Source organism: Mchenga conophoros, linkage group LG4 (assembly GCF_057382185.1).
Source record: "Mchenga conophoros isolate Kocher_MC1m ecotype Shallow Benthic linkage group LG4, M_conophoros_male_GT1.1, whole genome shotgun sequence".
NCBI lineage: Eukaryota > Metazoa > Chordata > Actinopteri > Cichliformes > Cichlidae > Mchenga > Mchenga conophoros.
This window is the reverse complement of record NC_140529.1, coordinates 2,093,552-2,120,597: the sequence shown is the minus strand read 5'-3', so window position 1 is coordinate 2,120,597 and position 27,046 is coordinate 2,093,552. Positions and strand designations below refer to the sequence as shown.

Genomic DNA, 27,046 nt, shown 5'->3' with positions numbered 1-27,046 from the left:
GACCAAAGAGCTTTCGAAGGACACCAGGAAAAGTATTGTAGACCTGCACCAGACTGGGAAGAGTGAATCTACAATAGGCAAGCAGCTTGGTGTGAAAAAATCAACTGTGGGAGCAATCATCAGAAAATGGAAGACATACAAGACCACTGATAATCTCCCTCGATCTGGGGCTCCACGCAAGATCTCATCCCGTGGGGTCAAAATGATCATGAGAACGGTGAGCAAAGATCCCAGAACCACACGGGGGGACCTGGTGAATGACCTGCAGAGAGCTGGGACCAAAGTAACAAAGGTCACCATCAGTAACACACTACAACGGCAGGGAATCAAATCCCGCAGTGCCAGACGTGTTCCGCTGCTGAAGCCAGTGCATGTCCAGGCCCGTCTGAAGTTTGATACAGCAGAGGATTGGGAGAATGTCATGTGGTCAGATGAAAACCAAAGTAGAACTTTTTGGTATAAACTCAACTCGTCGTGTTTGGAGGAAGAAGAATACTGAGTTGCATCCCAAGAACACCATACCTACTGTGAAGCATGGGGGTGGAAACATCATGCTATGGGGCTGTTTTTCTGCCAAGGGGACAGGACGACTGATCCGTGTTAAGGACAGAATGAATGGGGCCATGTATCGTGAGATTTTGAGCCAAAACCTCCTTCCATCAGTGAGAACTTTGAAGATGAAACGAGGCTGGGTCTTCCAACATGACAATGATCCAAAACACACCGCCCGGGCAACAAAGGAGTGGCTCCGTAAGAAGCATTTGAAAGTCCTGGAGTGGCCTAGCCAGTCTCCAGACCTCAACCCCATAGAAAATCTGTGGCGGGAGTTGAAAGTCCGTGTTGCTCGGCGACAGCCCCAAAACATCACTGCTCTCGAGAAGATCTGCATGGAGGAATGGGCCGAAATACCAGCTACTGTGTGTGCAAACCTGGTAAAGACCTATAGTAAACGTTTGACCTCTGTTATTGCCAACAAAGGTTATGTTACAAAGTATTGAGTTGTATTTTTGTTATTGACCAAATACTTATTTTCCACCCTGATTTACGAATAAATTCTTTACAAATCCTACCATGTGGATTCATGGAATTTTTTTTCACATTCTGTCTCTCACAGTTGAAGTGTACCTCTGGTGCAAATTACTGACCTCTGTCATCATTTTAGGTGGGGGAACTTGCACAATCAGTGGCTGACTAAATACTTTTTTGCCCCACTGTATGCTGCCACCTACTTGGATGATGTCATCATCCATACTGACACCTGGACGAAGCATGTGCAGCAGGTTGCCGCGGTCTTACAATGTTTAAGGTCGGCAGGGCTCACGGTTAACCCGAAGGAGTTGATGGAGGGCGGTACAGTACCTGGAGTACCACTGGGGAGGTGGGCAGGTGTGCTCTCAGATGGACAAGACAGCAGCCATCGCATCCTGCCTGCGTAAAATCTTAGGATAAAGGATTCACCCTGGTTAAGTTGGGCAACGGGGGCATGTGGGGGTGGCTCAGCTGCAGAGGAAGGATGGGGCTGCAGGTTCAGGGGGCAGTGCCTGGGTTGAATGGTCGACAGCTTGTAACCATTATTTAATCATGCCACTCCTATTCAAGGAGCATGCTGGGACTCTGAGAATGTGGATAATCAGACAGTAGAAACAGCTGGATGTGTGCTGAAAAGCTGGAACTACAAAAAACACTAAGGTGTGTGTGTGTGTGTGTGTGTGTGTGTGTGTGTGTGTGTGTGTGTGTGTGTGTGTGTGTGTGTGTGTGTGTGTGTGTGTGGGATGGAGACAGAGAAAGCAGAAATAACAGCATGATCCGTAGAGTTGTCGGGTCTCTTGTTCACAGTGGTGTACCACAGAACTTTCACCCATATCAGCAGGTCTTAAGATCTCATTCGCAGCCCTAACAAGCACAGTGTCAGTGCTGCGATGGGGTCTAAAACATGACTACAATTTTCCAAAGTTTTGACTTGAAGAAAGACATTGATTGGGATCATGGATTTAAGTGTGATTTTGGTCTTCTATTCATTGTAACCAAAAAGTTCATAGATTCTAGAAAGAATGGTGGACTCTTAAAATACATGCATTTATGTCTCTGGGTGTGTCCAGAGCTATGGGCCTGAGATATAAGTTATAGCTCCACTGACTGATTTAGGAACAGCACCTTAGGGACAACCAAAATGAGATCATCATAATGGAATATAGTACTATGGGGGGGGGGAGAAGACACTACTGAGTCAAATATAAATACAGATATAATTCTTTTACACTATGATTACGGAACACATCTCAATGTTGTGTTCACTTTATTGTCATTGCATTATGTGCATGACTGCAACAGTGTGCACTGCCATTACTGAAGCGCTTCATATAACTGATGTCTGACATAGGACTTCTTCACATTTCCATATAGTCTCTGTTACACACACACACACACACACACACACACACACACACACACACACACACACACACACACACACACACACATTCACTCAGGTGAGGCAGGTAAGCAGAAGTCAATGCACTATTTTTGCTTAGTTTTCCTATTTATCCTGATTTCTGCAATGGTCAACAGTGCCATGATAAAATAGCCTTGGGCTCCTAGGGGGTGGGGGGTGGGGGTTCCACTTACCTCTTTCACCTTTTATGTAATTATATACTACTATTACATTGAATCATTAGTAATTATCAAACTAGATTCATTCTTGTTTAAAAGGAGATTTTTCTTCCCACTGTTGCTTGGTTCGTCTGATTGTTGGGGTAAGGCTCAACAATACAGGACAAAACCCTTACAATCAGAGCAAACTCTTGGGGATGGTGGGGAGGAAAAGACCCTTTTTAACAGGCAGAACCAGGATAAGGGAGTAGCAGCTATGTGTCAACTTGCTTGGGAATGCAGCAAGTCAGTCCCCCAGTCCATCAGTGTAAGCCTACAGGAGCAAATGTAAGTGAATCACAATTAACTGTAGCTGAGCTGTAACTTTAGCTTAACCTAACCTTAAATGTTAATGTTGGAGATTTGGTCTGTCTTTTTTGTTTGCCTTTATTAAGATGTGACTGGCTATTGTCAGATTACGTTATGACTGTAAACAACTTAAAATGTTCATGTGTCACCTATTCATTAAGTCATTTACAGACTCTTCTGCCCATATACAAAACTTTCTGTACATTGAAAATGTTCATACATCTCAACTTTGTTTCGTAGACTGACTGAAAACAAGATCAGGACACATTTCCTTAAAATAACAGAAAATTTGAGATAGTTTTGGGCAGAAAAAGCATTCACTTGGGCTTTCCAGGACTCCTACCGAGGCAGTTTTAGATTTTTCAGAGCAGTTTATTCTCAGTCACCAAAAAGCAGCTGACAGATAAACAGAAAACTGTGTTCTGTGGTTTTCAGGGAAACTACGAGTCGGGAGCTGCTTTTAAGGACATGCTGGATTTCTTTGAAAAGCAGATTGCCACAGGACATTAAAGACACACCTATAAATCGAGCAGATATTTGAAAATATCTTAAAAGTTTTGGACGAAATGCATTCGGGGATATTGCATTTCGTCATTTCGAGCTGATTGGAGACCAAAACAGCCAATCAGATTTTTTTGCATCCAAGTCTGTGATTGGCTGGTTTTGTGGCACAAATATAACGGTGTAGAGAAAGAGTTGAGCGCGCACGGACAGAAATGTTGAGAGCGCGAGCGACACATTGCGAGCGAGAGGGGCTGCTGTTGTGTGTGTGTGTGTGTGTGTGTGTGTGTGTGTGTGTGTGTGTGTGTGTGTGTGTGTGTGGATAACAGCAAACACTGAAATACATGTTTTGCACGCAGGAGTGAATTTTGTTCACTCAAAATAAATTTCTCCTCAAAATGCAACACTTGCACCTGCAAACTTTTTTTTACCTGCGCTCACATTTTTTTTATGTGCACTCAGAATAGTGGCACAAAAATAACGCCATAGTTACCGTGTCCTTGTATTGTGCTGCTGTCATTTGTTTCTATATATAGGCGTGTGTGTGTGTGCATGTGTGGGGGTGTGGCCCTGCCATCTGGATCATCACACACACCTGGAGCTGATCTAACATCGTCGGGGAGCTACACAGCAGTGTGGCTGAGAGCTCCACAACAAGGGATCGTTATGCGTGACTACCTGTTAGTTTTTCAGCAAGCCAGTAAGTGTTAGTCTGCCGCGATTGTGGAGTTTTCTGAAGGCTGCTTTTGTATGTGTTTCCAAGGAGGAACGAGGAAGCAGCGGGTGGATGGTACGCAGGGAGTGGAGACACGGAACAGGAGTCAGGAACACACAGGGATTTATTGGTTGTCTATATTTTCTGCACTGTAAATAAAACGCACTGTCATCATTACCAGAGTCCTGCATTTGGGTCCTCCTTTCCCTCATCCCCACGGGCTGCCAGAGAGCAACACTGGCTGATGATGAAATCCAGTCAGCTGGCATGGTGACACTGCCAGTATTAACCTGCAGGGCTGGACTGGGACAGAAAATTGGGCATTTTGACTACAGACCGGCCCCCCAGGTATTAAAGCCATAAAGACTTTGAATGAAAACAAATGCTGTTGTGACAGGGCCCATATGGAAAAGAAATAGTAAAAACTTATATGACTTAACTCATGAAAGTGGCCACTTTCTCATTACTTTCATATATTGTTTTAGTAAGTATCCAAAACATACAAGATTCATTATATAATCTTTCAAGGGATCTTATATCTGTTTTTACTCTTGTATGCTTTTCATACAAGTTTCACACAAGACAGATACAAACTTTATAAGGTTTATATATATCTTTTCCATATGTACACTGTCTTGTTGGTATATGTATAATTTCTATACATTTTACGTCAGATAAAAACTTTGTTATACCTGGGAACACCAAGGCGTTCCCAGGCCACCTGGGAGATATAATCCCTCCAACATGTCCATGGTCTGCCCTGGGGCCTCCTCCCATTAAGTACATGCCCAGACAACCTCACCCAGGAGACGCCCAGGAGGGATCCTTGTCAGATGCCAGAACCTCCTCAACTGGCTTCTTTTGATGTGGAGAAGCAAAGGCTTTATTCTGAGCCCCTCCCGGATGGCCGAACTCCTCACCTAATCTCTAAGGGAGAAGCCACCCACCCTTCAGAGGAAGCTCATTTCTGCCACTTGTATCCGCGATGTCATTCTTTTGCTCACTACTCACACCTCGTGATCTTAGGTTGGGGTAGGGATGTAGATCGACCGGTAAATTGAGAGCTTTGCTTTTACACTCAGCTCTCTCTTCACAAAGACGAACCGGTACATTATCCGCATCAATGTACCAATCTGTCTGTCGATCTCCCTTCTCCTATCACTCAAGATAAGATAAACTCTTCCACTTGGGGCAGGAACTTGTCCCTGACCCAGGGTGGGCACTCCATCCTTTTCCGACTGAGAACCACGGCCTCAGATTTGCAGGTGCTGATTCTCATTCCCACCGCTTCACACTCGGCTGTGAAGTGTTCCAGTGTGGGCTGGAGGCCATCACAGAATGAAGCCAATGGAACCACATCATATGCAAAAAGCAGAGATGAGATTCTGAGGCCACCGAAGTGAAAGATTTTTGCCACTTGTCTACACCTAGAAATTATGTCCATAAAAATTACGAACAGAATCGTTGACAAAGGGCAGCCTTGGCAGTGTCCATAACCCACTGGAAATGAGTCCGACATGCTGCTGGCTATGTGGACCAAGCTCTTGCAATGCTTGTTTAGGGATCGAATAGCCTGTAGCAATTGGCCAGACACCCCATACTCCCAAAACACCTCCCAAAGGACACTCCAAGGGACATGGTCAGATACCTTCTCAAAGTCCACAAAGCACATCTAGACTGGTTGGGCAAACTCCCATGCATCCTCAAGTATCCTCGAGAGGATAAAGAGCTGGTCCAGTGTTCCACGACCAGGACAAAAAACACATTGGTCCTCCGAGGTTCAACTAACAGATGGGCTGTCCTTTTCAGCACCCTGGCAGAGACTTTCACAGGGAGACTGAAGAGTGAAACACACCCTCTCGTTCCCCCTTGTTAAAGATGGGAACCACCACTCCGGTCTGCTAATCCAGTACCTCCCCGGATCTCCACGCAACATTGTAGAGGCGTGTCAACCAAGACAGCCCTACAACATCAAGAGCCTTCAGGAACTCAGGGCGAATGTTGAAGCACCTTTGACAGCAATTACAACTTTTTGCACATTCTTCTTTGCAGAACCTCTCAAGCTCAAGGTTGAATGAGGAGCTATGGTGGAAAGCCATTTTCAGATCTCTCCAGAGATGTTCAATATGGTTCAAGTCTGGGCTCTACTGAAGAACATTCACAAAGTGGTTTCAAATAAATTTCTTTCTTATTTTTGGCTGTGTGCTTAGGATTGTTGTCTAGTTGGAAGACAAACTTTACCCCCAGTCTGAAGTCCAGATCACTCCGGAGATGGTTATTGCCAGATCCAGAGTGCTCTGGACAGAGTGCTCCAGCAATGTACAGAGATATCCAGGATACTCTGTACATTGCTGCATTCATCTGACTAGTCTCCTAGTTCCTACTGCTTAAACACATCACCACATCATTATTCTGCTACCACCATGCTTCACTTAAGTTATGGTATTGGCCGGGTGATGGGGAGTGCCTGTTTCCACCAGCCATGATGCTTGGGATTCAGGCCAAAGAGTTCAATCTTTGAGTTCATTTGGTGACCAGAGAATTTTGTCCCTAATCTGAGAGTTCTTCAGGCATCTTTTGCAAACATCAGCTTATTGAGGAGTGGTGTCCATCTTGCTACTTTACCATGCAGGCCTGGCTGGTGGAGTGCTGCAGAAAAGGTTCTCCTGCCTTCATAGGCGACCGTGAGTCATGGGGTTGAGAAGCGCATCTGTAACCGGAAGGTCGCCGGTTCGATCCCCGGTCTCTCTGTCCTGGTCGTTGTGTCCTTGGGCAAGACACTTTACCCTACTGGTGTTGGCCAGAGGGGCCGATGGCGCGATATGGCAGCCTCGCTTCTGTCAGTCTGCCCCAGGGCAGCTGTGGCTACAACTGTAGCTGCCTCCACCAGTGTGTGAATGTGAGAGTGAATGAATAGTGGCATTGTAAAGCGCTTTGGGTGCCTTGAAAAGCGCTATATAAATCCAATCCATCATTATTATAGAACAACACTGGAGCTCTGTCAGAGTGACTGTCAGGTTCTTGGTCACAAGCGGTTGCTCATATTGGCCTGGCAGCCAGCTTTAGGTCCTGGTGGTTTCAAACTTCTTCCACTTACAGATGATGGAGGACATTGTGCTCATTGGGACTTTCAAAACTGTAGAAATTATTCTGTACCCTTCCTCAGAGCTGTGCTTTGATACAATCCTGTCTTGGAGGTCTACAGACAATTCCTTGAACTTTATGTCTTGGTTTGTGCTCTGACATAGAGAGTAAGCTATAGAACCTTATATATTGGACAGGTATGTCCAATCAACTGCATTTATCACAGGTAAACTCAAAACATGATATAGAAACATCGAACAGATCAGTGGAAACCTTTTGAGTGTTATGGCAAAGGCTGTGAATACATTTGTAAATGCTATATTTTTTATTTTTCTAGTTTTAATAAATTTGCAATAATTTTGTTACGTCCCCAAGAATAAGGGCAAGGGGTTGAGGGGAGTAACATTCACTAGTTCCTCAAAGAAAACACCAAGCTTAGTTAACACGAGCAGAATACACCACAAAAGCTAACAACCCAAGACTGGTCCAGTCACTGATTGAGCAGCTGTTCACTAGCTCATCTACTGCTGGGTGGCTGATTGTCGGATTGAGTCAGCTGACCACTGGCTCCTCTGAAGAGATGGGTGACAGTGTACAGTATCACAGAAAGGGGCAGTAGCAGGTGACAGCGTCAAGCTGGGAAGAGGTCAAGCTAATGGTGCTGATGTTGGCAAGTCCATTATTCTACAGAGCATTGAACACATGACAAATATAAGTGTCTATGAGCTGTGTCTGTACCTTACTATGTACATGTATGCAGATTATAGGGTGCTGTTATTGGTAATAGGACTGTAAGAACATAGCTTGTGTACACACAAGAGCAACATTTGTTTTGAATTACATATAAAGCAGCAAACAGTAAACAAGACAGAATTAGATGTTCAAAAACTACAGAAATATAATCATACATGTCTTTGTCCTCCAACAGAAAAATTATATTGATGGTTTGATAATGCTTCAACAATATAAAGCCCTGCCGGAAAACTGTATTCCCCACTATGTGTTTGCATATACTTACTCACACAGTTTGCACAAAAAGCCTTTTTTGTTGTCTTCAGACAGAGATGGAGAATACAGTCTGAGAACCTTTGGGTTTTTCTGAAGTTCCATCTTCTCTCAAGAATGTAAACACAACCATTTAAACAGTGAGGAAAGGATGACTGTCATGGTGATGGTTGAGTTGAGGAAAGACACAATGAAGAAGATATGGTTTAAGATATTTATCTCTCCCATGTACATTTAAACATTTCAAGTCACAGAGTACTCGTATGTCACGTATGCTCACGTGTCACAGTGACGAGCGTACCTTAGGAATTCTATATCATTACTGAAAATCACAACCATATGTTAAGCTTACAAGTGTACCTCAAAGCTGGCAGTTGTGCTTGTCTCGTGTGTGTGCTGTGTTCTGTGTGCATGTGTGAGGCTGTGTGTGTATACAGGTAGATTTGTGTGTGTTAGTTTGTCTGTCTCGGACTGAAGGTGAAAGGAACTCATCCACAGTAGATGTTAGATACTGCAGTTCACACACACACACACCATGCACAACACGTCACAACAGATCATTCTGCAGGAATCTGCTGCATGTATGGATGTACTGTATTAAATGAGCCTATGGGCTCACCGTTCCCATGCTCAGTTAGCTATTTTTGCATGTGTGTGTCTGTGTGTTTGTTCGTTGGCTGTTTTATTAACTCCCTACGAGGCAAGATCACAGCGGAGATCCCTCTGTGGTTAAATGTTTTGTTTCTTGACGTGACATGAAATATAGTTTGGTCCCCCTCCCTCTCTCTCTCTCTCTCCCTCACAGATAGGTGGCACAGACAAAAAAAAAGTCTCTTTCACAGCATTATCCTGAAAAGCACCGAGGGGGGAGAGGGACCCTGCAGGATATATTGCCTTTACCACAGCAAACCTCCAGGGAGACATGTAGAAAGAGAGACATGGGTGGTTTATAAAAAGATGAAAGACACTGCAATGACAGAAAAGGGAAAAATGAGAACTGGAAAAATGCTGAAGCATGTGCTTGTGATTAAGTATCATCACCTGGTTGTCACTGTTTTTCTGCAGATGTACTGAGACCCTGTAGGCATTAACTGTTGTACTCCACATGGAGCGCACCTGTGAATAAAACTGGCTCAGTTATTGTTACTAGGAGAATCGACTGGGCCAGTTTCCATCCACTGACCACCCATCTCACAGATCATGTTCATTTGAAGAAGTCAACATTTTTAACACTGAGAATGATGTAAACTAATGATGAATAGTATTCTTTTTTCCTCTTATATGTAAGCCAATTTAAATGGTAGAACTTCTACTTTATCCTTCTTCGTTCATCAAAGCATTACACCTTTTCAGTACTTTTTCACTTCAGGTGATATTTTTACTGTTCTACGTTGGCATTTCAAGTATTTGGTTTTAGTAAACTTTTCTGTTTATTTATGCTTATTTATAAACTAACTTAGAAAAGTGTCATGTCATATGTCAAACATTCATGAAAGTATTTTGGCTACCATACTTTTTTTACCAAATGATTTCAAATGGGACTTCCAGTATGGCGGCGAGCTGAGCGGACATGCGTTAACCTGCTCTGCTACCCTGTTGGCAAAATCCTGCTAATATATTGTACTTGAGTAGGTGAATCACCGCTATTTCAACAAATAAACTTAGGGTTATGCCGGTGTCACAGAAGAAAGTCAGTCAAGGGCGGAACAAAACTCTCCAAGCTTAATTGTCAGACTTTACGAAGTCGAGGCCTAGCAAGGATTCATCAGCTAGCAGTGAGGCCATGGACTCCGGCGAGGCTAACGCTAGCGGGACTCCAAAGGTTAATGCGCCGGACAGAAGCAAGGATATGGCGGCAGGAGAGTCCTGCCCCACATTGGCCCTCATCCTGACCGCTATCAACAACATGAAAACAGAGTTTTCCTCCAGGTTTGACGGCATAGGTCCGCTATTGAGAGTGCGAGGAAAGACATTACTGACTGTGTAGAGCGCGTCACAGAAGCAGAAACTAGGATTTTGACAATTGAGGATAACGTCGCCTCCCTCCAGACAAAAGTACTAGTCCTAGAAAATAAAAATAAAGATTTGGAGGACAAACTGCTGAACCTGGAGACAAGATCAAGGCGCTCCAATTTGAGGATGGTCAACCTACCGGAGGGAGCGGAGGGCGAGGACGCCTGTGCCTTTCTGGAGAGTTGGCTGCCGGATGCACTGGAGTTGATGCTGGGGCGTACATAACTAACGCTGGAGCTGGGCCGAGAACCCACAACAATCCTGCACCCCGTACGCTGATAATGAAATTTCTCAGCTTCAAAGATAAAGAATTGTTGATGAGAGCAGCTAAGACTAAAACAGAAGTACGATACAAGAACAAGACGGTGAGGTTTTACCAGGACGTGGTGGCAGGTGTCCACAAGAAACAGAAGGAGTTCGACGAGGCGAGGCGCCAACTCCGCACAATGGGGCTCCGCTATGGCATCATTCCCCCGGCCCGGCTGATAGTGACATATAAGGAACGGTCCCTCATCTTTAACAACCATGTTGAGGCGGAGGGCTTCATCAAACGGATCAAGTCAAAAGAGGGATCGGACTGATGGTTAGGATACGGTCTAAGTTTACAAAGCAGAAGGTAACATCTGACCTGAGAAGAAGAGGAGCAGGATCGAGCCGAGCCGGCTCGGGCAGATCAAACTATAACGTTAAATGTATGCTTGTGTCTAATAGCGCATATTACAATGCATTTTCTATCAGGGGCTCAGTGCAGGATTAACGCTCTTAAGATACCCATATCTGTCTTCTAATTTAAAATAAATAAATAAATCAAATAAAAAAAGATTAATAGGCCGAACATATTTCTGCAACAAATGTAAATTGGTCAACTTCAAGTAAGTGGGGCTCAATCAAACCAGCAGACCACTTCTGATTAGTTTTGCTTAGAAATCTGATTTGAAATGTGAAATTGGATTTCACTTATGGCAAAGAGGGGTGTTTATGAATAGATAAGAATGTAATATCTAACCTTGGTGGCACAGGAGGGTATGGTTAATGTTATAGTTAACAGTTGGATAGTTCGGTTCTACTAGTTCAGCTATACGGTGTCATCCTTGGGTGGGACTGTTAATTGCTACCTGAAAGCTTTAAACATCTGGGGAAGGCCTGGATATGAGTGACGGTGAGGGTATTCGGGCAGTTTCTGATGTTACTAATAGTATTTATGTTAGCTTTCCGTCTTTTTCTTTTTGTTATTTTTTTGACATATATTTTCACTTGTTTGGGGAATATAACTGCACAATCTACAAGAAATGTCTAGTGAGATAAAAATCTAAATCACATCATGGAACTGCAGAGGGTTACGAAATCTGAAGAAAGTTAAACAAGTCATGAACAAAATAAAATTTTTGCAGTCTAACATTGTGTTTCTTCAGGAAACACATCTGATGCATAACGAGGACTTGAAAATTAAGAGGAGGTGGAGAGGCAAGGTCTTGTCTGCATCGTTTAACTCTCAAGCGAGAGGGGTCACCATTTTGGTGCACGAATCCATACCACTCCAGGTAAAGTCACCAAAGACAAATTTGGACGTTACCTTGTCATTCAAGGGAACTTACTAAATGAATAAATTATCTTGGCGAACATCTATGCACCTAATACAGACGACCCTATCTTTTTTCAAAACTTATTCCTCATGTTGTCCTCTTTTCCTGGTAAATGTGTGGTGGCAGGTGATTTTAACTGTGTACTAGATCCGGTGAAAGATAGGAGCTCGGGAACCGAAGAGTCTCACACCCGTAGTAGAGTAACTATACGGCACTTTATGAAGAAATTAAACTTAATAGATATCTGGAGGGAAGAAAAGAATTCAAGAATTGACTTCTTTTTGATATCTGCAGAGTTGAGACATAAAATCAAGGAATGCTCCTTTGAGGCGATCCTAATCTCAGATCATGCTCCCAACTCATTGGTATATCAGGACGCAAAGCTTGTGAAAGATGCTAGAATTAGGCGTTGCAAACAAAAATGGTCGGCGGACCCTGGTTTGGTCTCGCTTCTGGATGAACAAATTAGCCTCTATTTTGAAATGAATACAACAGAAACTTCTGCAACCATAAGATGGAAGGTTTTAAGGCTTTTATTGAGGGCCAAATAATTAGCATCACTAGCTCTAAAGCAAGATTGACTTTCCAAAAGGCAAAAGAGTTAGAGACAAAAATAAAGGAATTAGAAAATGAATACTATCAAACAAGGTCCCCTGAAATACACCAAAATGTACAGGGAGTGCAGAGTTATTAGGCAAATGAGTATTTTGTCCACATCATCCTCTTCATGCATGTTGTCTGACTCCAAGCTGTATAGGCTCGAAAGCCTACTACCAATTAAGCATATTAGGTGATGTGCATCTCTGTAATGAGAAGGGGTGTGGTCTAATGACATCAACACCCTATATCAGGTGTGCATAATTATTAGGCAACGTCCTTTCCTTTGGCAAAATGGGTCAAAAGAAGGACTTGACAGGCTCAGAAAAGTAAAAAATAGTGAGATATCTTGCAGAGGGATGCAGCAGTCTCAAAATTGCAAAGCTTCTGAAGCGTGATCATCGAACAATCAAGCGTTTCATTCAAAATAGTCAACAGGGTCGCAAGAAGCGTGTGGAAAAACCAAGGCGCAAAATAACTGCCCATGAACTGAGAAAAGTCAAGCGTGCAGCTGCCAAGATGCCACTTGCCACCAGTTTGGCCATATTTCAGAGCTGCAACATCACTGGAGTGCCCAAAAGCACAAGGTGTGCAATACTCAGAGACATGGCCAAGGTAAGAAAGGCTGAAAGACGACCACCACTGAACAAGACACACAAGCTGAAACGTCAAGACTGGGCCAAGAAATATCTCAAGACTGGTTTTTCTAAGGTTTTATGGACTGATGAAATGAGAGTGAGTCTTGATGGGCCAGATGGATGGGCCCGTGGCTGGACTGGTAAAGGGCAGAGAGCTCCAGTCCCACTCAGACGCCAGCAAGGTGGAGGTGGAGTACTGGTTTGGGCTGGTATCATCAAAGATGAGCTTGTGGGGCCTTTTCGGGTTGAGGATGGAGTCAAGCTCAACTCCCAGTCCTACTGCCAGTTTCTGGAAGACACCTTCTTCAAGCAGTGGTACAGGAAGAAGTCTGCATCCTTCAAGAAAAACATGATTTTCATGCAGGACAATGCTCCATCACACGCGTCCAAGTACTCCACAGCGTGGCTGCAAGAAAGGGTATAAAAGAAGGAAAACTAATGACATGGCCTCCTTGTTCACCTGATCTGAACCCCATTGAGAACCTGTGGTCCATCATCAAATGTGAGATTTACAAGGAGGGAAAACAGTACACCTCTCTGAACAGTGTCTGGGAGGCTGTGGTTGCTGCTGCACGCAATGTTGATGGTGAACAGATCAAAACACTGACAGGATCCATGGATGGCAGGCTTTTGAGTGTCCTTGCAAAGAAAGGTGGCTATATTGGTCGCTGATTTGTTTTGTTTTGTTTTTGAATGTCAGAAATGTATATTTGTGAATGTGGAGATGTTATATTGGTTTCACTGGTAAAAATAAATGATTGAAATGGGTATATATTTGTTTTTTGTTAAGTTGCCTAATAATTCTGCACAGTAATAGTCACCTGCACACACAGATATCCCCCTAAAATAGCTAAAACTAAAAACAAACTAAAAACTACTTCCACAAACATTCAGCTTTTTTTCTAAAGAATTTTTATTCATCTTCAGTCATGAAAAGATGAAAAAAAAATACTGATTGAGGTCATCAGAATTCATGCATGACAGGGTTAAATGACACGTCATACATCTGTAGTAACATTAAATGACCAGCGGGTGGCAGAGTATGGAGGGACACATCAGAGTGTCCAGTTTGTTCACTTTTAAATAGGAGGTTAATAAAATCTATTACTAATTACTTTTTATTGAAGATCTTCAGTGTTAACTGTAAATGGAACGACATCATAAAGAGACTATTTTTTCCTTTCTGCTGACATAACAATAACATGGAAGAACAAAACGAGCAGCTGTGGCTCAGGAGATTGTCGGAAGGTTGGTGGTTTGATCCCCGGCTCCTGCGGTCTGGATCTATCCATGAAGCAGAATACTGAACCACTGAAGCATTTATCCGAGTGTGAATGTTAGACAAAAGCACTTAGGGACAGAAAAAAGTGCTTGTGTGATGTGTGTGAATAAGCTGAATGAGCCTCATAATAGAAAGTGCTTTGGGGCTTAAATACAGTAGGAAAGAGCTATAAGTACTAGGACCAAAATGACACACTGCTACAATGAACTCTGTGTGTAGCAGCCTAGCAAGTGTGTGAAAGTGAAGCTCGTGTGTGCATTTGCTTGTCTTGTTGAGAGATTGGGGGAAGAAAAAAGTAAAGAATGAAAGAAATAGGGGGGGGGATTGCAGTGGCTCCATTCTCTTTTGCTTCTTTTTATTCTGCTGCTGAATTCACCCTCAACCAAAAACACCTCACATTCTGTAATTCCCTCCCCCTGTTTGTGCCTCTCTCTCTCTCTCCTACTCTGCAGCAGACTACAGCACAGTCAGCTACTATGGGGACTGCAGTCTTACGCTATAGCACAAGCAGAGAGCTGGGGGTGGGGGGTTGAACGAGGTGGGGGAGTGAGAGCATATTGGGTGGAGGGTTGGTGAGAAGGGACTGAATAGCAATAATAAGCAATATAGCACTCATCTCTGATTATGTAGCACAGTAATAAACCACAGTGAGCTGTCGGTGCGATGACACGAGAGAACGAGATCGGAGATGGACCATGTAGATTGTGAAGCAGAAGACAGACAGAAATGGGCAAACCTGGCACCTTTGCAAATATAATACACATACTTAAGGACAGACGCCACAGGACAACAACTCATGCCGTCCTGCTTTTCTTTGTCAAATATCTTTGTGAAAAAACATTTAAACCTTCATCCTGAAACAAGCTAATCGGCTAACAGAAGCTGGACTTTAGCTTACCTGAGTGTTGCTGCTGCGCTGACCATCTACCTTTCAACCCAACCTTTTTGTCCCAGTGCTGGCACCAAAACTATTGACTGCAACACTTTCAAAGTCACTTCCACTGTCACACTGATGCTGTCCTAACCCCCTCAACCATGACATCAGCTTGTCTTTTTTTGTACTATCACCCCTCATTATTCAGTCACTCGTTTGCTGCCATTTACATTGCAGACCTGTCCATTTTTATGGTACTTCATGCTTCCACAGGTCCTCATTCCTGTGATATCTACATATGGACGCAACACTATGGTTAAGAAAAGATCTTGGTTCGTATGAGGTTTTTGTCTGCACAAACTGGGGTCCCCTGTATAGACACGAGGACCATCTACAGCCAGACTGCCTGCTTTTCTGCATAAAGGGCATTCTGTGTCCTGCACTTACACTGAAAGTTGCAGCATCATTCTATTTGACTGTATTTTGTGAGGACACTGGGTTGGAACAAGCCTCTCTGAACTGCAACACTTGCATAAACTGAGTGAGATCCTCTTTGACCGATACAGCAGACATGCTGATAGAAATGTTCACCTATATCACTGTTGACGTCTGATTGCTGTTTCACATGTGGATGAGGTGCTGGGCCACAGCTTGGTTACAGTTTGATTAAATTAATCCAGCAGCCTTGTCTTCAGCTTGAGAAAATAACGTCTGAAAATTATTTATTTACTGTAGTAATCTAACAAGTTTACTTGAGTTTTTCACAGAAACAACACCTGTGGTTTTTACAAATTAAATCTCACCCACTTTGGTTTGTGCGCTGGTGCATTGCAGCATTTGTCAGAAGCTGATTTGCCTTAATTCTACTAAAAGTTCAGAGTATCAATCATCACAACGCAGCTCTCCTCGAAATGACTGTTGTTGCATTGACACTATAAAAACCAAGAGAATTCCATCAGATAGCTTTGCTGACATCTTATAGTTTTCTCTAATCAGCAGAACTTTCAGTAAACTTAAAGTGGGTAAAAAAGCAGCATATTTAAAATACCATACTCTAGATAGTAAAGCCCACTTTATGGTAAATAGCCTGGTTCTTATTCAGCATCCTTCTAGTCACCACTCTGTACAAAACGCATCATTTACCCAAACACTGTCTACATGTAAGTGCTTTCTGCCTCTGATAAATACACCACAGAGCAGACTGGGCTTCAGTGTCTTGCCCAAGAATACTTTGGCATGCCGACTGGAGCAGCCAGGGATCACACGCTTAACCTTCCAATTAGCATGTGACCTAATCTAGTCCTGAGCTAGTACAGTTTCTCGTCTGTGTTGAAAAGCAGACTGCAGACCAGCTGCACATAAACATCTTCAAACTGCTTTGGTGCCAGCGAAAAGGTTTAACATAGTCTCACCTTCCACAAAATATTCTCATGCAACCAAGAAGCTCGTTACATATCAAAGCCAGTTCTTGTCACCATGATGTTGTGATGCTGTACTGTCAAACAAATCACTTTTTTCAATCACTGGATCTAAGAACTGCCCCAGATTCAACAGGAGGCAGTTTAGATGGAATTTAATTCAAGAATAGTGAAAACTGAAAATGAAGGTGAGCTCCTGTTCTCTCGTGGAGCCCCGTGGACTCTGTGTCCACACAAACACCAGCTGCAAGTTCAGGTTAGAAGGCCATTTGTTGTTAGTGGTCTCTTTGCGCTCCTCTTTCCTCTCTTCTCCTTCCACTTACTCCCAGCTGCAACTTGGAACAGGAACTGCCCAAAAAGACTCATTGGCTGTCCTCTGCCACCCCCCAAGGCCATCGCCACATCCTGCTGCTTCAGGGCCCAGGGCCATCCCAGGTGACCCATTGCACTCCCCCTACCACCTGTTTGACCAGCAGGTCAGCAGCTCAGGCCAATCGGGTCCCACACCACCAAGCTCACTAACAGCCTCTTCCTCTGGACCATTCAGACTGTTAACAAGCACTATCCCCCCACAGCCCACCCCTGCCCACCCACCTCACCTGAGCCATGGTCTCAGAAACCTTCATCACTCAGGCTACTCACACATGGACTCTATTTAGACCAAGTCCTTTCTCCGGACTTCTTCAAGCACTTTACAGCTATGTTGTTCTAAATGTGTGCCTTTCTCGTCTTTCTGTGTATGTCCCTCTTCATTGTAAATACTTCTCATGTTTGTTATTTATTCCTGCTGTCTGCTGTGTACATTTTATTCTGGCACCGCTGGTTTTGTTGTACATGTACAATGACCAAAAAGGGCTATTCTATTCTATTCTATTCTATTCTATTTTTGCATTCTGATATTTATCTTTCTATTAAAAGACAGCTCGGTTCTTGCTTGATTGTAAGGGCATACTTTCCTATTTTCTAGGGCCTTTGACTTCTGATTGTGATAAAACTCCTACATATACACAGCATGCTGAGATTACTGTTGTAGGTCATTGGTGTTATATAGTATAAATAAGCTACAAAGCTGATCTTCTGACTCATTATAGTCAGGACAGAACAGTTGAATCATTTTGAAGTGAGTTCCTGGGAGGCAACAACATTTAGAAACAGACAAAGCAGTTGTGAACAACATTGGAGCAAGAGCAGTACCTAACTAAAGTCTATGTAAACTACATGTACACATGTACTGAGACAAACCTCTAGGATGAAGTGTGAGGATGCACAGCTGACGTTCCTTTATTACATTTTGATCACTTTACTCATAGAGGTGACCTCTAGACTGTTGAATAATTTTCACAAAGTATGGATTGACAAGAAATAGATATGGAAAAAACATGTCTGGTGTACGATAGACATTCAGGATGGATGCACACTTGTGAAACATTTGTGAGATGGATGGGCTGATGCGCACTGAAAAAAATGCCATCAGCAGGAGCCACAATCCTCCTGCAAAATGATTCATGAGAAAGATCAAACGTACACCACTGTGGCTTTTTTTTAACCCGCAGAGAACTGAACGTCCTTTCATCCTCCAACAGTATCCGGAGAACATTTACGCGCAACAATGCGCAGTGGCCAAAACAGTGCCAAACGCATGAGTTGCAGAGCGCGCACGAGAAAAAAGGGAACACAGATTGAACGTTACACTTGCCACTCACCCGGGCATATTTGGAGGAGTAGGGATCCTCAAACAGTGCCCACATCCAGGGCTGCCACACCTCCCACCGTGTCGCCCTGCGGCCGTCCTCCTGCATGCACAGACGTTTCAGGTCGCCATCCGCTCCGCCGGTGAGTGCAGGGTCGTCCTCGGGTGGATCCGGTTCGGGGGTCTCAAAGCTGTCCAGGGCTTCTTCTGCATCACGGTGCTGTCGGTAATTCATCCAGCAGCACGCCTCCACGTCCGTCTCATCGATGCCCCAGAAGGCAAGCTCTTCCTCGAAGAGCGGCCCGCAGACATCGTTGGGGCAGTGGAGCTTGCCGGTACGGTAGTAGTTGAGGATGAAGGCGAAGGTGGCCGGGTGGCGGTCAAAGAAGAACTCGTCGGACTTGGGATCGTAGTCGAAGTTGCTGTAGGCGTCGGGCTCTGTCAGCCAAGACAAACGCGTCCCCGGCAACGTCTTTAGGGTGCTCCGGTAGGTCTCGTGTCGAATTCCACCGCAGTTGATGACGATCTTCTCGCTATCTGACGCCGAGCAAGTCATGGTGCTGGAGCATCCTTCGGTCGGTACGTCCGACTGCTGCTGCTGCGGCTACTGCCTTTCCCCATCCACCGTCGGTCCCCGATCTGTATGCTTGTGTTATACTGTACCGCCAACAAGGAGACACAAGTGAGAGAAGGAAAGGAAGGAGGAGTCAGCCTCTCTGCCTCTCTAAGAGAGAGAGGGGGGATCTGCAGGCGCGTGTATATGTACGAAAGAGAGAATGTGTGGGATGCGGATTTTATGAATCAATAGGTTTCCCCGCTGATTGACTGCCTGCCCGCGCGATTGATTTACTGAGTTCGTGTGATTCAAATCCTTTGACGATGTTGAATTCGCGACCTCCACATGAATACCCGAACATGAATACATTTGCTCTTATTCTCATCCCGTGGGTCTCTGCAGCCCGTACTTGTGCAGAGAAATCAGATGTGTTGAACTAAGCAGTAGAGAGCGAGAGCATGCACGTGATCATTTGCTTCTTTTTTTTTCCTTCTGGAAATGCTGAAATACTGATGCGCATCTAGACATTAGCATCTCTATGCCTGCTGAAACAAACCTTATTCAGGAATTTCATTTATTTAGTAGGTTTCGCTTTCCTGGTGTCCAACTTTCTACCACATCCTTAAAACTGGCTGCAGGAGAATGCACTCAGTAACATTAGTGGCACTGAATTATTGTTGCATGGCTCTTGTTTTCTCTCTAATTTACAGTTCTGACTTTGAGAGGAGGGGGTAAACCTCACTCTGGCTGACGGATCACAAACCATATATTTAAAAAAAAAAACTTGTGTGTTTCTCTTGTTTTGGGGTTTTCCTTATTTGGAATTCTCAGCCAGGAAAATCTGAGCATCAGCCTCTTCCATACCTGAAAATCTGTTGCATTTCTATGCATCCATTTACAGTAAAAGTATGTATTCATGTACAGTAAATGAAAACGTGTTGGAATATAACCCAGTTAGGATCGATGCCATTCTTTCCCACTTTGAAATAATTATTCTCAGTGGATTTAATTCAGTATTGTCCCTGCCAAGTCACACATGAAGAGTGGAACAAGATGATATGAATTCAGGCTGCTTTTGTCTCCTTTGTTTGTGAAGTAACCTAATTAAATTTGTACCAGTCACTTGTTCATGTCAGTTTAATCACCCACGTGGGTTTCAGCAAAGGTTTGTAATGTTTAGAACTTTGCACATTCTGAATATTCACATGTTAGCAGTTTCTTTCTTTGGTGTGATGCATGAATATCCATAGACTGCATATAAAACGGAGCCTTCTGTTCCTCGTTTCAGGTTTCAGTATTGGGGTAGATCACCAATCCATCACAGAGCTTACACACAGACAATCATTCACTCTCACATTTACAGCTATGGGCAATTTGGAATCGCTGGTTGCCCTAACCCCACTGCACGTCTTTGGACTGTGGGAGGAAGCCGGATTACCTGGAGAGAACATGCAAGCGCCACACAGAAAGGCCCAAGCAGGGTGAGGCAACAGTGCTAACCACTGCACCACCATGCTCACCATTCCAATGGACATAACTTCCAACTGTGAAAAGTAAAGCCAATGCTAACGTGCCCTAACACTGAGTTCTTTCTGCCAGCAGGAGGTGACTATTCTGGTGTCAAAGACGTGTGGTTGAGTAGAAATCCGTTTGTTCCCTTGATCTATAATAATAATAATAATAATGGATTGGATTTATATAGCGCTTTACAATGCCACTATTCATTCACTCTCACATTCACACACTGGTGGAAGCAGCTACAGTTGTAGCCACAGCTGCCCTGGGGTAGACTGACAGAAGCGAGGCTGCCATATCGCACCATCGGCCCCTCTGGCCAACACCAGTAGGCAAGTAGGGTAAAGTGTCTTGCCCAAGGACACAACGACCAGGACAGAGAGCCCAGGGATCGAACCGGCGAGCCACGGTTCGATCTTAGTAAACACTTTGCTGAGGATTTTGTGGGGGTAAAATGGGTATTCCTCTTCACATAAAAACTTTACTAATAACTTGTAACTGACCATATCCAGTTAAGTCATAATTCACATTTTGGGAATAAAATTAAATATTTCTGAAGGAAGGCAACAGTTGTTTATTTCAGTATATATTTTGGCCTTTTTTCATGTCGTCTGGCTTTGAGAAATGCACGTTTTCTACACGGGCAGTGGTGCAGCGATTAGCACTGTTGCCTCACAGCAAGCAGGTCCAGAGTTTTATTCCACCACCCGGCTGGGTCCTTTCTGTGTGGAGTTTGCATGTTCTCCTCGTGTTTGCGTGGGTTTCCTCGGTTCTCTGGCTTCCTCCCACAGTCCACAGAAATGCAGTTAGTGGAATTAGGTTAACTGGTCATTCTAAATTGCCCATAGGGGTAATTCTGAGTGTGAATGGTTGTTTGTCTCTATGTGTTAGCCCTGTGACAGACTGGCGACCTGTTGGGAAAGGCTCCAGCGACCCTGAAATGGTGTTTTCTACATACTGCGATGGGCGTGTCCCTCTTAAAATCTAAGCCTGTGCATGTCTGAATATATTGATGGCAGATTTGGAAAATCTTTACAGTAATTCTATAACTATTTCTCAGCATTGAGTGACTCCATACTGGTTTCCCTCTATTTGATCTAAAAAATCTGTATAATTAATAAAAGTAATATTTTTGAGGGATGTTTCGTGTTCAATTAATAAACAAAAATAGTTGCTACAAAAATGTTTGATACAAAATAAATAAGTTGAATGAACATTCTCCAAATGTGGTGATTCCATAGTTTTTGACTGGGTTGTAGAACTCAGTGTGATGTTACATCGCGTCCTATAGATGGGGCCATGCTGTGGACGTTTGAGGCACCGAGTATGTTTGCTGAAGACTCTGTGAACGATCGTTCTAGCGCTTTTACGTTCCAGGGAGTTTTATGGTCACAATAGTTTTTAAATACTTTAGCGATGCTGTAACTAACATATTAACATTAAATCTGTTCAATGTAAAATTCTGAATTATTTGTTGCAGTTTTATTAAGGTCGCAAGTGATAAAGCTCTCATCGTCTTTCTCTGTCTCAGCTTCATCCACACTTTTTTAATCTACTAAAACACTTGGCTCAATTAGGAAGAGCAGGAGGGACATGGTGCTGCCTCACGCCCACTTCCCTCTCTCTCTCTATCGCTGTTACTCTCCAAGACTGTCCCCCCACCACCAACGAGAGGGAGAGGGAGAGAGACAGGCCAGAAGCAGAACAAGTATTTGCTGAGATCCACAGAATGTGGAGGGAAAAGACTGCAGACCATCAGATCATTAGTGCTCTCCCATTTTCTCTCTCTCTCTTTCTCTCACACCGAGTATTCTTTCCATTCCTCTCTCCACCTTTCCTTATCATCTCCACTGCCTGTCGGCCCTCCCTCCTCTCTCCCTCAGTGCAGCGCTAATGTGCTGCGTTGGCCTGTTGAGAACAGTCTGCAGCACTGTGCTTCATTTTCCACTAATACGTCATGGAAACACACGCGTCTACAGAGCTATGCCCTCAAAATATGAAATACAGTAAACCACCCAAATACACCAGACCTAAGGTTCAAGCTCTTATCACAATCTGACCACCTCTACACAGGATGTGTTAAGGTTTTAGTTCATGGACTGATATTTGATTGGTCGTGCAAACTAAACAAATGGGTTTCCTTTGCCTTACAGAAACCTGGGTACAGCAGGATGATTGTGTTCGTTTTAAACGTTCACCATCCCTGAGTCAGACTAACTGTCAGAATCCTCTAAGCACAGGCTGAGGAGGGGGTGAAGGAGCAATCTTCCGATCCAGCTTATTAATCAACCAAAGATCCAGACAGACTTTTAATTCATTTGAAAGCCTGATTCTTAGCCTTGTTCACCCCAGCTGGAAAACCAAAAAACAGTTTTATTTGTAGTTCTCTATCATTCACGTAGGCGTTACTCTGAGTTTCTGTCTAATTTCTTAGATTTTTTTATCTGGTTTAGTGCTCAGCTCAGATTAAATAATTATTGTGGGTGATTTTAACATTCATGTAGATGCTAAAAATGCTGCAAGCATTCTGCAACTGAACATTTAACGTCTCCTGTCTGATCATTTCCTGATAACATTAAATTTACAATAATTGATTACACAGCAGTGGAGAGTAGACTTTATCACAGTAGATGTCTTTCTGAAAGTGCTGTAACTAAGTTTAAGAATATAATCCACCCACTGTTATCATCTTCAATGCCCTGTACCAACACAGAGCAGAGCAGCTATCTGAACGCTACCCCAACAGAGGTCGATTATCTTGTTAATAATTTCACCTCCTCACTACGTACGACTCTGGATACTGTAGCTCCTGTGAAAACTAAGGTCTCTAATCAGAAGTACCTGACTCCGTGGTATAATTCTCAAACACGTAGCCTAAAGCAGATGACTCGTAATCTGGAGAGGAAATGGCGTGTCACAAATTTAGAGGATCATCATTTAGCCTGGAGAAATAGTTTGCTGCTTTATAAGAAAGCCCTCCGCAAAGCCAGAACATCTTACTATTCATCACTGATTGAAGAAAATAAGAACAACCCCAGGTTTCTCTTCAGCACTGTAGCCAGGCTGACAAACAGTCAGAGCTCTGTTGAGCCAACCATCCCTTTAACGTTAACTAGTAATGACTTCATGAACTTCTTCACAAATAAAATTTTTATCATTAGAGAAAAAATTACCAGTAATCATCCCACAGATGTAATATTATCTACAGCTACTTTCAGTACCATTGATGTTAAGTTAGACTCTTTTTCTCTAATTGATCTTTCTGAGTTAACTTCAATAATTACTTCCTCCAAACCATCAACGTGTCTTTTAGACCCCATTCCTACAAAACTGCTCAAAGAAGTCCTGCCATTAATTAATGCTTCAATCTTAAATATGATCAACCTATCTCTAATGATCAGCTATGTACCACAGGCCTTCAAGCTGGCTGTAGTTAAACCTTTACTCAAAAAGCATCTCTAGACCCAGCAGTCTTAGCTAATTATAGGCCAATCTCCAACCTTCCTTTATATCAAACATCCTTGAAAGAGTAGTTGTCAAACAGCTAACAGATCATCTGCAGAGGTTTATTTGAAGAGTTTCAGTCAGGTTTCAGAGCTCATCACAGCACAGAAACAGCTTTAGTGAAGGTTACAAATGATCTTCTTATGGCCTCTGACAGTGGACTCATCTCTGTGCTTGTCCTGCTAGACCTCAGTGCAGCGTTCGATACTGTCGACCATAATATCCTATTAGAGCGATTAGAACATGCTGTAGGTATTACAGGTACTGCACTGCAGTGGTTTGTATCATATCTATCTAATAGACTCCAGTTTGTGCATGTAAATGGAGAGTCCTCTTCACACACTGAGGTTAATTATGGAGTTCCACAGGGTTCAGTGCTAGGACCAATTCTGTTTACATTATACATGCTTCCCTTAGGCAGCATCATTAGAAGACATAGCATACATTTACACTGCTATGCTGATGACACATGTGGAGCATGTGAGCAGCTTCAAGTTCCTGGGAGTCCACATCTCCGAGGATCTCACCTGGACGACCAACTGCTCCAAGCTGGTCAAGAAGGCTCACCAGCGCCTCTTCTTCTTGAGGACTCTGAGGAAGAACCACCTGTCCTCAGACATCCTGGTGAACTTCTATCGCTGCACCATCGAGAGCATCCTGACCAACTGTATAACAGTCTGGTACGGGAACTGCTCTGCCTCGGACCGGAAGGCGTTGCAGAGGGTCGTGAAAACTGCCCAGTGCATCGCCAGAGCACCACTTCCTGCCATAAAAGACATCTACAGGAAGCGGTGTCTGAAAAGAGCTGGGAAAATCATCAAAGACCCCAGTCACCCATCACATGGAGTCTTCACCCTCCTGCCCTCTGGGAGGCGCTACAGGAGCCTCCGGACTAAGACCACCAGGTACCGGAACAGCTTCTTCCCCACAGCTGTCAGACTCCTGAACTCTGCCTCCTGACATCTGACCCACGTTAACACATGGACTGAACATACACACACCCACAATGGACAACTGTACCCTCAAACACAATAATAACATGGACTGAACCACCACTCACAACCACTAGCACTTTATATAGCCTCTGTAGAAACTATCTACACCCTCACTTATCTTAACTGCACTACTGTATAGCTCTGTGTAAATAATCATTCTGTACATTCGATAATTTTTAATCCTACAACTGTTTACAACTTGCATAGTTCCCATTTCTGTATAGCTGTATATCTCAGATTCTGTAAAGTTATTTATTTCATATTCTGTATAGTTTTTCATATTTATATCCTGTTCATATCCTGTACATAGCTTGTACTCACTACAGCCTGTACATACTTATAGTTATAGAATATTCACAACATACTTCATACCGTGTACATTATAACATACCATAATAGACCCATTTCTGTAATATACTTACATATCTATATTATTGCTAATATATATTGTAATATATCTATATCACTAAAGCACTTCTGGATGGATGCAAACTGCATTTCGTTGCCCTGTACCTGTGCATGTGCAATGACAATAAAGTCAAATTCTATTTTATTCTATTCTATTCTTCTGGATCTCTTAAGAGATTACTGGGAGAATCCCCAGCTAGGAGAGAACATAGTGGGAGAAGCTGGTGGAGATGGCAGCATTTGCACAGGACAACATAAGGTCAGCCCAAGACCATCAGACGATTTGGTATGACAAGAAGGCAGAGTCTTTAACCTGGGCCAAAAGACACTGTTATTTTATTCCACCAGTGATCATTTGACAGAAAAGATACAAGATTGTACGATGGGGATCTGTAGTTAGAGGATTACAGATCTTTATTTAAATGCTGTCGCCTAAGAGACAATATTAGATAAAAATGACAGAGATTATTTGATTTAGGAAAGTGTGGCTAAGTGCAATTATTGTGTATATGGGTGCTGATTATAGCACAGCCTGGCTCATGAGCTACTTTTTCTTTAATATTACACATCTGTTACTTACCATTTAGTCCCAAAGAGTTTAAATTTAAATTTTAGTCCCAAAAGTTTGAAAAATAAGAGTAAAACATGACAGTTTTGCTTTTCACATTCTTCACAGTTGTGTGTGCAATTTGCCATTGCAAAGAACATGCTGCATTTTTTGGGCCATGTTGGCGCTCTCCATGGTCCTCACAGTACAGAATTCCAGCTTTCAGCACACCGGACAGTGACACTACTGCTAAGCTGTCTTGATGCATGCTCAATCATCCAGACAAGTCAATTCTGTTCATTTTATCCCACTGAAGACAATATGTCCAGATGAATAGACTCAACTTCTTGGAATTTCCTTACCTGGTGTTTAGGCAAGACATTTCAGCCCATTTTGGCTAGCATGAATAGGAGTAAACGGTGCGTAAGAAGGCTGACTACAACCACCTGAGATTCAGCCTCAGATGCAGACACAACAGGATTACTCCTACAAGTCTGCAAATAAGCTCTTCAGCTAAGAGCCTCCGAGCAACTAAAATGCCCCAGAAGGCACAGCATCAGCTGCTCAATGAGTGGGTGAGACAAACAAATTTTACCACCAATGTGCTAAAATCAAAATGGAAAAGGACCCAACACAGACTTATTATGGATTTAGTTGAGAATACTGAGAAGGCTCATCTAGCACAGCACAAAACGTCTAAGACCAGGCAACAAAGGAAGTTGGACCTACTTGTTGTGCATCAGAAACCACAGCAAAATACGGAGAGTGTCCTCAGTGGCCAGGAGAGAGAACGATGCCATATCGAGGATGTGAACAAGTGGGTGAAAAATCTGTCTGAAACTCACCCAAAAACATCCTTGCAAACAGATTGAACTTTGCTGTGATGCAGAGACAAATCCCGCTAGTGAAACTGAATACAGCCACAAGAAGAGCAATTCAAAACAACAACATTGCAAATGTACATGCAGAGCAACGTCCCCCAGCAAAGTCCCCAGCATCCAACATCGGGAGGAGAGGAGGGCACTCGCATCACTTAGTAATGACAACATCCTTCCGGCAGACAAGAGCAGGTGCACAGTTATACTAAACCAGAAAGACTATCACAAGTATTTTTGTCACTACTCAGTGACAAAAATACTTGTGAGCCCCTGAAACGAGACCCA

The 27,046-nt window shown here is 43.4% G+C and overlaps 1 protein-coding gene across 3 annotated transcripts in view; it reads right to left on the bottom strand.

Annotated features, from left to right (window-relative positions):
• The window catches only part of LOC146575257 (voltage-gated potassium channel KCNC1-like), a 90,991-nt gene extending 71,691 nt beyond the window's left edge, over window positions 1-19,300 (bottom strand). For all 3 annotated transcript variants that reach the window (XM_085269912.1, XM_085269910.1, XM_085269911.1), the window contains exon 1: window positions 18,372-19,300. In XM_085269912.1, coding sequence (XP_085126038.1) covers window positions 18,372-18,914 — 543 coding nt within the window. In that variant the 5' untranslated portion in view covers window positions 18,915-19,300. The remainder of the gene's footprint in view (window positions 1-18,371) is intronic.
• Window positions 19,301-27,046: the final 7,746 nt, after the last annotated feature.